Source organism: Triturus cristatus, chromosome 3_2 (assembly GCF_964204655.1).
Source record: "Triturus cristatus chromosome 3_2, aTriCri1.1, whole genome shotgun sequence".
Classification (NCBI taxonomy): Eukaryota; Metazoa; Chordata; class Amphibia; order Caudata; family Salamandridae; genus Triturus; species Triturus cristatus.
In genome coordinates, this window is record NC_140584.1 from 684,998,806 (window position 1) to 685,010,968 (window position 12,163).

The window sequence follows — 12,163 nt, forward strand, 5'->3', positions numbered from 1 at the left end:
ATGCAGAAGATAATGTAGGGCTGCGGTGACCTCTTCCAGGCAGAAGGAGATTCCCATTGGGTGTAAATACACTGGAAGTGTTTCACCTAGTTCTTTCGGGCAATATTGCAGTCCAGGGCCTGCTAAGGTGTATCAGCCAGAGAATAATGATTTACCAGGCTCCAGAAAGTCCTGCAATCCTTTGAAGAACAGGCTTCCGCCCGCTTATCCCACTGCATGTTTCTTACTTCAGCTTTTCTAATCCTCAAGGCCCGTGCGTAATCTTTCCTACACTGAGCTAATTCCTCCCTGTTCTTAGGAGATTTCCCTAAGGCATAGTCTACTTTCCTACAGATCAGCCTGCAGGGTCTGTTGAACCAAGAAGCCGGGCAGCGGTCCCGGATCTTAACCTTCTTGGTGAGAATAGCTCTAATGGTGTCCCCCGGGGCCACAAGAAAATCAACAACCAGGCGACCGTCAATCTGCAGAGACAGACAGTTAGAGATGGTAGGGGCATATTAACAACGGCCCGCGATAATTATCGCGGGCCGAGCTTAGCGATAATTATATTATCGCAGGCTATCTCTGGTATTTATCGCCCTGGTAGCGCGTTATTAACAACGCGTTACTTCAGGGCGATAAAAATCCCAGAGATAGCGAGGTTATCGCCCTTTTGCAGGGAACATCGCTGGTTTTCCAGCGATGTTCCTTGCAAATGGGCAATAACCTTGCTGATACGACCCACAGGGTCGTATCAGCATAATACACCCCCTATGTTAGGGATGGCTAACTCAGGATCTTAGCAGCCATTAGGTTTTGGCAAAAACTGCCGTGTACGCCAAAATCTAATGTATGCTAAAATCATGTGGGCTGCCTTGTAAATATCGCGATGTAAACATCAGCAATATTTGCAAGGTAGTCCATCTTGGGTATGGCCAGTAACGCCCACTTTGCATCTCATTGGAGATGCAAAGTGAGGCGTTGGGAAAAAGGGTGCTAACATGCGATTATGCATGTTAGCACCCACTTGTGAATAGGGCGCTGGTTTTATCTCAGCTTTTTTGGCTTTGTAAGCCAAAAAAGCGGAGATAAAGCCCTTGTAAATATGCCCCTAAGTCTGGTTGCCAGCCGCTAGCTTAGCAAACACTAATTCGATATCAGCGTACCTCCATGCAAGTCTGCTATGGTTATCCTTCGCTTTAATGAGGGAATTACCAGCCAAAGACTCCTTTTGGGCCAACAAAGGATGATTGATGGAAATATAGAGCGTGTTGTGGTCACTAAGAATGTTGGAAATAACACCGCCCCCCAAAATTCTGGTAGCCATGCCTCTGGAATCAAGGACATCACCTACAGTGGAGCAATGCCCTCTCCTAATAAATGTAACAAGATCAGATACATTGTGGTTAAGAAAATCTAAAGCATTACACAGGTTGTGGCTGACTACTATAGGCTACAGAAGAGTGCCCCTAGCATTGTGATTCCTGCTGAAAGATTGGTGGGGAATACGAAAGACTGAGACTCAATAAGTGCTGTTGTGTCCCCAAGCTTAGAATTAAAATCTCCTGCTACCACCAGACCAATGTACCCCCAGGGCAAGGAGGGCTGAGGGTCAGAGAATCAATACAGACAGACAAGGCAGTAAAGTTCTTATTGCCTTTGGCCGAAACTCATCATTGTAAAAATTGATCACAAATGACCTTCCTTTTAAAGGCCATTTTAAAAGAAAGTCCTGGATGAGTCTGCTGCCTGAATCAATACATGTTATTGTGCAGCCCAGAAAGACCTTAACCCAGGCTCATAAACCAGCACTCACCCACGCCGTAGGTGACGGAACAGCATGTTGGGCAAAACTAACAAAACTGTCACACAGGACGTTTTCTGTGGCCCAGGTGTCCCGCAGCACAGCCACATCAAATTGCTGGAACCAAATCCATCCAGGCCTGTGATCCCCTCTTAGTACCTGCTGTGTTCCAACTAAGCCTCCTGAGATGGTGCTGGCCGGCGGACACTTTATTGGCAAAGAGGGAAGCATACTTTCTTTCCTGTGGGGACCTAGTCGGAGGGACAGGAGATGATATATTGACCAGAGACTCAGAAAAAGGCATCAACACACTTGATAGGGGGGCGGTAGGCAGAGCAGCTGGCGATGGGAGATTACAAGGACCTGCAACAGAGAGTCAATCCACCTCAGCTGGGGTGGAGAGTGGTGCAAAACAATTAGAAGTCATGAGCTCCAGAGGCTGTCCCCCATTGGTTCTAGCAGGTGAGCACCTCAGCACTAATGTCAAAGTACTGTCAAAATAAAGTGGCAGGGTCTAGATTGATTTTGATTCAAACAGGTTCCTGTTGGCCTGGGACACCAAGCCTTTCACAATATGGAGACTCCGGAAGTTCACAGTACAATCCCTGCGAGCCCTCCCACCCAATCCTTCTTATCATTAGAATGTCTCTGACAGGGCAAACTAAATGTGCTGGTAAGTTACTTTTAGTGTTCAACCAATGGAAAGCTTTATTTCTCTGTTTGATGGTTGTTTTGCCAGCCCCCAGAGGTAATGCAGGGACATTGGCCAGGACAACCACGTATAGGCATGATGCCGGCAGGATATGTAATGTGGAAGGCTGTTAAGTTAGTTTTAGTGTTCAACCAATGGAAAGCTTTATTTCTCTGTTTGATGGTTGTTTTGCCAGCCCCCAGAGGTAATGCAGGGACATTGGCCAGGACAACCACGTATAGGCATGATGCCGGCAGGATATGTAATGTGGAAGGCTGTTAAGTTAGTTTTAGTGTTCAACCAATGGGAGGCTTTATTTCTCTGCTCGATGGTTGTTTTGCCAGAGGTAATGCACCGACATTAGCCCGGACGACCATGTTTAGGCATGATGTTGGCGGGATATGTAATGTGGAAGGCTCATCCTTGTGTAATGGCAGCGGACCCAGACCCCAGTGTTGGAGAGCTGTCCATTGGTGCAGATGCTATGTCTCTGCGAATGCTGACTCCAGAAACCTCGGGTCGTCCACTAGATTCAAGCCTTCCAATAGCAAAAGGATGGTCACCCCAACACCAAATTGAGGAGGTGTAGTGGTGCTGTAGGTGACCGTGCTCCCTCCACTTCCTTCAACAGGTGCATCCTTAGCTTTTATGAGGCGCAACAGGGTTGACTCAATAGACACCTGCCGGGAAAAGATGGGTTCAGCTTGGTACTGAGGAGAGCCTCAAATTCTGATTTGAGTGAATTGACCAAGTCCCCCACACTGATCAGACCTTGCCAGATTTCCCTTTAGTATTAGAGGTCCTCCTCCTGCATTACACATTGGGGCTCTGAGACCAAATAGGCACCTGTATCAGGTTGGTGCATTAGTGGTCTAGGTTCAGGCACATGGCTGAGTTGAGGAATCACATGTCAGAATGGTACTCTCAAGTCCGGGCTGGCCAGTGAACTCTGAGGAATCACTCTTGGACAATGGCTCAAAGCTCGTTTCTACACGGTACAGGCCATCCCCCATCTGGGACAGTCTACGCTTGGCCAGCTCAATCTCTTTGGAGACTACTCCAACTGCCCGAGCCAAGAAGCCGTAGATAGTAGAGATTCAAGCAGGTGCCGGGGAGGATAGCGGTTTACACATTGCAGCCTTTCTTTACCCCATGATGAGACCGACTGTTCAGTAAGTATATGGCAGCAGTGCCCAAAAGATTGGATTGATGAATCTGTAACAACAAGTCCCCTGCCACAGTCCAGGAGCACCTCTGCCTCAATAAGAAGCAGAAGGTGCCACAGTGGTGAAGGGGCGACCAGTGGAATGCAGCATCATGCTGAAAGAGGATCTCAGGCTAGAAGAAGATGCAAATACATTTTCATAGAACATCATGCAATATTTTTATACCTTATGTTAATGTCATTGTTAATAGGAACAGTTGTTTTGTTAAATACCATGACTGGTTGGTTTTATTTGTTTGTTCAACTTCATATTCTGTACCATGATTTGTGATTACACAGTCTCATGTGGTAGCATCAGCAGTCTTGCATTTCATTTATACTTTCCTATGCATAGAAAACTACCTCAAAAATAATTCTTAGTCACATCAGTCTACATTTTCTACACCTAACTCTACATATATAGAGCAATGCTGTACATATATTATCAATGTATGTAGATGTGGAGTTAGGAACATTAAATGTATACTTACCTATGTGGACTAACCTTTTGATATTTTGCCCTCGATATTCTTGTATTACGATATTGTTGGTCTCGATATTCAGTAGTACAAGTAGGTGGGTGCAGGGTGTGACTGCACCAGCCTGCGGAGGGATGTCTGGGGGGTCCATTAGACCCCTTGCCCACCACGCAGAGGTCGCCTTTGTCCATAATATGGCGTGGGCACGGAGGCAAAGTGTTTCTCTGGACCCATACCCCCAACCAAATGAGTGAAAGCCCCTTCAGGATAGTGCCAGCACTTCATGTGTCTAAGGCCCGGTCTGTCATAGGAATGTGCCCCTGAGGTGCAGAAAGCAGGCGCACAAACCTGTGTCGCCCCGGGTCATCTTACTAAGAATGGGCGAGGCATCTCACCTGGATACGTTGAAAGAACCTCCACTCTAAATCGGGCTTGAATGAGGCTCAAGTTGGCACATCCATCATTCATTTACACATGCATCCAAACATTAGGCCCTTCAGAATTAAAATGGCACCTAAATGTAAAGTTTGCGCTATTTTTCATCTTAATGTAATGCAACATTTTGGCATAATATCATGGGTGTATCAATCAAAGTTAATGCAGACCAAATCGAAACAATGGCTGAATTCATTTTCGAGGTAAGTACGTTTCAATTAATTCCCTGATGTTTTCATGTTTGTGCCACTTGACAGACAGCGCTGTGGGCGACTTACCCAAGTCATACTCTCCGCTGGCATTTTTCACCGGTTTCATGTCAGTAAGGAAGTTTTCATAATAGAAAGCCATCCGAACACTTGTCATGGGAACCCCCTTCGCCCAAAAATACTCCTCCACCTCCCCTTTGGTATCAAAGTGCGCGACCCTCAAAGCGCCGCTCGTCAGTTTGTTCACGTTCTCAAGGCCGCTGTAAACCACGTGCTGCAGGCCCAGGGCCCCTGCCAAGTCTGCCACCAGCTTACCCTGTGAACGAACATACACAGTAATTAGACAGGCTTGTTTGCTATCCCAATGCACAATCAGACATTATCTGCCGCGGGACCCCCGGGTGACACAGGAGCAGCCATGGTGAAGGTCTGTGCTATAATCTATTGTTGTTGTTGTACATCTTCCTCATTGCTGTCCTGTTCCTTGCTGCTCAGCCATGAGTGATGTCACTTGGAATGTTGAGTGTGGCGACTATTTGCTGATTTGATGTATAATTATTTGCATAATGTACTTTCTTTTTATTTCTACTTCATTTAGGCAAAGGTATTTTGTGCTATCTTGATTCAATGCATATCTTTTGCTTGTCTTTCTAAGGAAGGGAGATGTGCTATAATCTATTGTTGTTGTTGTACATCTTCCTCATTGCTGTCCTGTTCCTTGCTGCTCAGCCATGAGTGATGTCACTTGGAATGTTGAGTGTGGGGGACTGGAGGAGTTGGCAGTTGGAGAGATGGGGCTGAGCAGCAGGGAGGCTGCTCCTGGTGGGGCTTTACAGGGGCTCCACTGGAGATCTGAGGCCTTACAGATGATCTTTATATGAACTTTGTTACCTGTTAAATAAACCTACAACCTGTTCTAAGCGGCCTGTCTACGAGACATCTTTCATTATTACAGTCTGCTTTTCTGAAAAGCCTGCGCGAGTCACGCACGCGCTGATAACACTGGTCACTCTCTGCCCCTGAGAGGAACCAGCCCTGTTTGTTGCACTTATCAAACTATGCTGAGACTTAACTAGCTTGGCTTACATCAGACATCAAGAGATACACCTTCTGTGCCAACAAGCAAAATGTTTGACTTATTTTAAATTCCTTAATCTAGCCAACCTCACTTCACACATGTTGCAAGGCTAGCTTAATTTGTTATTCTAACCCCAGTGCTAGCATGTAGTGGTTTTGGGGTGTTATTTATATATGATATGATATATTTTTATTTATATATATATTTATATATGTCCTGTGTGTGGCCTGGTGGCATGCCATGTAGATGAATATGTACACTGCCCGGTCTGTGGGTTACTAGCCCTATAAGGACATGACATGCTCAATGGAAATCCAAGGACCCGCTTCCCGGTGTCAGACCAAGACCATCCCATGTTGTATGTTACAACAAAGTACACCCATAAAGTGTCTAGGCGACGTACTCTGAAATGTTTAATTTGCAACTAGCCCTGATACAGCAGGGCAAAAATTCTACGAAACCAACTATCATGGCTCTTTCGAAAACCAGCTCCCCTCACACATTCGGGATACACATCCACTCATACTGTTTTTCCTCCTACAGCAATAGAGGCATGCTCATACTAGTGAGACAACATTTCTCCCCCGGCTGCCTCACAAGCACGTGGTCTAAAGCTTTCCTTAGTGGTGATATATACTCTCCCTGAAGTGTCCAATACCTACTCTGGGTAGCCTGGTAAGCAGTGACGCTCCTAATATGAGCAGGTGTGTGGATGGTTCCTTCTAACTTCCCTCTTTGGACCATTCCTCCCTAGCAGGGAAGAGAAAAAGTGTGCAGTGATGGCTTTGGGCCAAAGTCTATGAGAAGTAACCACGTTTGGTGCCCAATAACTCACCTGTTGTGTTGGTAGCTGTTACTAGTGCCTTGCAGCCATCACCCATTGAATGCCGGCACGTCAGCAACTCCTTTCTGCCGTGTGTGCCTTTGCACACGGTGAAGACGCCCCCATGACACGGGGAACTTCAGGGAGTCTGCCTGCTGGTGACAACAATGCTGAATGCCTGATCGCTCAACCCATAGGCCCTCTTTGTTCTTCTTGTCTAAGTAGGGGACCTGGCTTCCGAAGTCATCCTTTCCTTTAGAGGTGATGCCCCATCCCTGTCACCAATGCCAAGCATGGCTGAATAGAGAGGCCCACAAGGTCTATGTCCATCCTGATCATTTGCACATAAAACAGGCAAACAAATTCAACAGACCTTCATGCGGTAGGCTTCTGAACATACACAATATACCCAGGTATGGAAATTTGGATTCAACTGGAAGAGTTCAGCTCACAGTCAGTGTTTCTGACAAATAAGGAAAAAATATTTTTTAAGGACACAAACCCTCATCCACCATAAGGTGGCATGCTTTATCATAGGGTTCTTCCTCACACCACAGCAATAGTTGTAGTGTGGTCTACAACTCCTAAAATAGGAGAAGCTCGTGGATGTTTTTTGTCGTTTGTGAGTGGAATGTGTGGGTGAGATGAGCAGAGTGTAAACGCGTGAAATAAAATGAAGTTAAAACTGATGCCTGATCAGAGTTTAACCTTTATTCTTGTCTGTTAGGGACAGGATTAAAACTAGTAGAGGGATACAGTGAATCTGGTCAATATCTATGTAGATGCTGCTGCTTATGTAGGTATAAAATGGAGGACCTTGCGCATTCATTGTGTATTTGCCCTCGATTAAGAGTGGACTGACATTTGTGTCTGTGGCACCTTTTGTGCCACCATCGCAGAAGCAATCACAAATTGCTTTGCCATGAAATGAGATGTTTTGAATTGGGCTACAACACACTGGACAAAAGTGATCTTTTAACAAAGGCTGCCATTGTGATTAACCAATTTCTTTTAGTTCCTGTGATGGAGGGCCAGAATGCAGCAGTTTTCCATTTTATCCTAACATATTCTTTTTTTGATTTTTTTAGGTCTTGGCTGGCGATAGCAGGGCGCATGCGTTGCTCTCGGCATTCGAGAGCTTCTTAAAATCAATACAGTTGAGGAAGGGGACTTAAAGTCCCGCTCCCTCTTCCCATTGGCTCGCGTCATAGCTTAGGCTAAACGCTGGCATTCTATTGTTAAGGAGGCTTTTTAGTCCCTCCTTGTTGCCGCCCTGTCCACTTTTGGCCCCACCCACCAGGACTGGATCTTTTACTGGCAGCAGTACACACACTCCTTTAATTATTAGCTAGGCACTATTTTCTCCATTCGTGTAATGTGTTGCAATAACAATCGGACGCGCTTGTTGCCCTCGGGGTGAAAAAAAAATCTTACCTCTGCAGCAGTGCCACTTGTCACTGCTTTTGAGGTAACTTCAAGGAGACTCATTATAGTTCTTTCAGTCTCATCATTTCAGAACGGAAGCATTTTTAATGTTATATACAAGGAAGCCATAGTTGCCATAGTTGTTGCTGATTTATCTTACATAAACAACAACCATTGGCAAAGCCAATAGCCCTGGCTTGTTGTAGGTGTAATGTTACTTGCTTTATCAGTATTATATATCTGTATGCAATGACAGAAGCAGCGAAATACAAGTTGTCGTACACGACCACCAGCAAGGCTCCATATAATGGTGCTGTGCGTCTTAATCTCCATGTCTGTCCAGCTGCAGGGTTGACTGTGGCGTTACAAACAGAACTGCAGAATTTTGAATTTGAGACCCATGATTGAATCTCGGCGTGCTCAAAATCCTGTGATTCTGGGCACATCACTTCTCCCCGTGCCTTAAAACATGAATTGTGATCTTGTGTAATTTAACCGGCGCTCATGCAGAGTGATCCAATATCTTTGTGTGGAGTTCGCGCTATATAAAACTGCAATAAATGCTACTCCATCATGGTTTTACATTTGTTTTCATCTTGTCACTTAAAGGAGTCGAGCAAAATGGGCGGCCTGCTGTGCCACTTCTTTTCAATCCTAGTACTTGGGCCGGCTCCTCAGGCGTCTCTCCTGGACCCAGCTGCACGAAAAACCTGTTGTGTGCCTGCGCATGTAGCCGCTCTTCCTCACACTTTTCAGGTTACTGCTGCTGCACTTTGACTCCAGGGAGCACCTCAGCTGCATGCTGCAGATCCTCGTTGCCCCCCCTGCTAAACCACTGCCGGGGTCTTTAATGGTGCACTCGTGTGTGCCTCCGACCGAGGCTAACAGAGGGCACCTTGGCCCCAGCACTGCAGCGGTTCGTATTCCTCAAAAGCGTTTGCCTCGAGGTTAACTGCAAACGTGAAGCACTCTTCAAAATTTCACCATGCAGCACGCTGTTTATTTGCAGTCTGTACCAATTATTGTGTGCCACTGTGCTTGTGCAAATTAACAAACCAGTGCTTTCTTTTAGCTCCATAAATAAAAACATTCAGATTTTGAAACGCAACGGTCACTTTATTTTCAGGATCCAGTTACGGGTGCTTTTTGTTGTACATGTTTTGTGTTTAACACACTATTCATTTATTTATAGCCTGTAAGATTTATTGCTCAATGTTTCTCATTTTTGTGCTGGAAAGAGGGCAAAATGACTTAATTGGCGTTAGTTCAACCCCGATGCGCAGCAGCAGGGTTGTTTCAGAGGTCTCCCTACTGTTGCTCTTCCCCCCACATCTGTGCTTTTATGGCTCTCTCGCCAGTGTGCCTCTCTGCTCCGTGCACTTCCCCCACATGACGGACCTGGCATGCTGTTCTGCTCCTCTGTATTCTTTCTGCTCTGCCACACTTTTCACAAACAAAAGCTATTTATTTTCTCACATGAGCGCCTGCCGGGCTGGGCCTCTTTGCTTCGCTAGGTGGCTCTTTTCCATAAATGAGCTCCCTGCTGAGATTTATGGGTGCGTCTGCTACTCCACCCTCCTACAGTGAGCCATTAGACTTCACATGTAATGTCACCAGGGCAGTGTCATAAACCCAGCACACTAGCAGATGTGCACTTTGTATGTCTGAGTTCTAATCCTATTTCAAGAAACATGTATGGAGTTTGCATTTTTAAACATTTGAAATGCTGCTGAAGCTTTATTCACTAAATCTGCATTCGCCACCTAAATTATGTTGAAAAAGGTATTTCTTTTCCAAGTCATGGGCAAGGGATGGTTTAAAGTGCTGCATCCAAATTGTAATATCACCTGAAACCCTTCATTTAAGTACTCTTTCTGGCAGCATCTCCAGGAACTGTGTTTATTTATTTTTTAGAAAGGTTGTGGCGGTTTCTGTCTGGTAACTTTGCATCCAACAACTTACTAAGGCTAAAAAAGGCCCTGCAAACACATATAATTTTGACAGTCCTCCTGCAGCTGTTTTTACCATTATTCATAAAGGATAATAAAGTACATTCAATATAGCCTTTACACATACGTGCACATTAATCATTGCCACCTAATTACACTCTACTAAATACCAGCTAAATACATCCCACATAAAACCACTATGCCACATAGCAACCATCCATACAAATACACTCCACACCATGCCACATAATTCCCATCAGCATTATTTGGATGTATGACGTAACAACGCGTGTGTTTACAACGCGTGCAGTTACATCGCGGTTTTTACAACGAACGCGATGTAACCACACGATGCCATTACAACGCAAGTCTTTACATCGACTTGCGCTAGATGGCGTGCTAACATTAGAAAAGCGTAATTTACTATTCCAACTCCAGTCCACTTAACAGTAGGGAAGGTGTTGGGATAGTAAACTACACTATTTGTAATGTTAGCACGCCATCTAGCGCAAGTCGATGTAAAGACTTGCGTTGTAATGGCATCGCGTGGTTACATCGCGTTCGTTGTAAAATCCGCAATGTAACTGCACGCGTTGTCAAAGTTTCGTTGTAAAGGTTGTTTACCGCATTATTTCACTCAAAATACCACACAGTTCCACGCCACGCAATTCAGCTCCACACATTTCCATTCTGCACCACATAATTCAACAACAGACCACATAATTCAAATCAACACACTTATACAACAAATGCATCCAATCCACACCTCAAAATTCAACATCCTGTCACACAATTCAACAGCTCACCACATAATTAAATTCCACTACATACCACGCCACAAGACAACATACCAATATACATATTTACACACCATAACACTCAATCCCATTCTACATAATTCCAGCTAATTTAATACCACATAATTACTATCCACATAATTCCACTACACAAATACACACACACACTATTCCACCCCACACAATTCCACAACTAACAAATTCAATCCAATCCATATAATTAAACTCCACACTACATACATCCCCCCCATAAACAAAAGACATTGTCATTTACAACACCATTAACTCTAACTTTCACTAATGGGAGACCAATTGCATTGCGAATGCTTGTGTTATTGTACTTTGTGGCAGATCTGCTCCACTGTATCTCTTGGGGCTCTACAAACAAATTTAGTGATGAAGAGTAAATTGTATTTTTCTTGACAACTTTTTAATTAGAAAGTTCTTCTCTTTAATTTCCTGTAATTCCCATAGTTGAAAAAACAAGCATTTGCAATGCAATAGGTCTCGCATTTCGCGAGTTTGAGCTATTGGCAAGTGGGCTGCTGGATGCTGTTGGTGTAGGAGTGGTTGATCATAAGAACTTGCAGGAGACACATGTGAACTCTCGTTCAACGTTGTGTGGTGCAGTGTGGTAGCAATGGGGTGAGCGGCAGCCAGGGCGGAAAGCACGGTAGTGGGGCTTGGGACAGAACCAGGGTCCCTGGTGCTGGACACGGTGCAGGTGCAGATAGGCATCCTTTCATCATCCGTTTTGCAGCTGCTATTAAGAAGTTCGTGGGAAAGAGGAGGAGTGCAGGGTGCCGTGGGCGGGAAACGGAAAACAGTTATGTCACTTCCTGTACGATGGATGATCAGAAATCCAGTGAAACTCCCTTTCTGTGCAGATGGTTGATAGGAAATTAAGTTCTCTTTGTAGGTTGCTTCTACTGCCTAGATATAAGCCCTCATGTATTCCCCATGCTTGCAGTGCAATACAGCAGGTTAAATATTCACACTACACATATAGCCAGCGCACCTTTGTTCATGACGGCGTTTACATGCATGAGCACATTGAAGCTTGGTACAATCAGACTACAGCATTAGTTCTGTATTGAAGAGATAAAAGTTGGAGAGATTGCGGCTCTTCTCGAGAGTACATATGGAAAGATAAACAGTTTTTCGAAGCCTGCGTTCTATACGTTTTATCTTGAGTAACACAGATGCAGGACATGGAACTGCTAAGCTCGACGTTTCATTATTGCAAAATATTCAAGATAAGGATTGACTGAAGACTTTATAAAACTTTGC

General features: G+C 44.9%; 1 protein-coding gene across 2 annotated transcripts in view; it reads right to left on the reverse strand.

The window, feature by feature from the left end:
• Positions 1–12,163, reverse strand: part of LOC146857967 (nmrA-like family domain-containing protein 1) — a 168,755-nt gene that overhangs the window by 85,335 nt on the left and 71,257 nt on the right. For both annotated transcript variants that reach the window (XM_085648728.1, XM_085648727.1), the window contains exon 3: positions 4,871–5,117. In XM_085648728.1, coding sequence (XP_085504854.1) covers positions 4,871–5,117 — 247 coding nt within the window. The remainder of the gene's footprint in view (positions 1–4,870; positions 5,118–12,163) is intronic.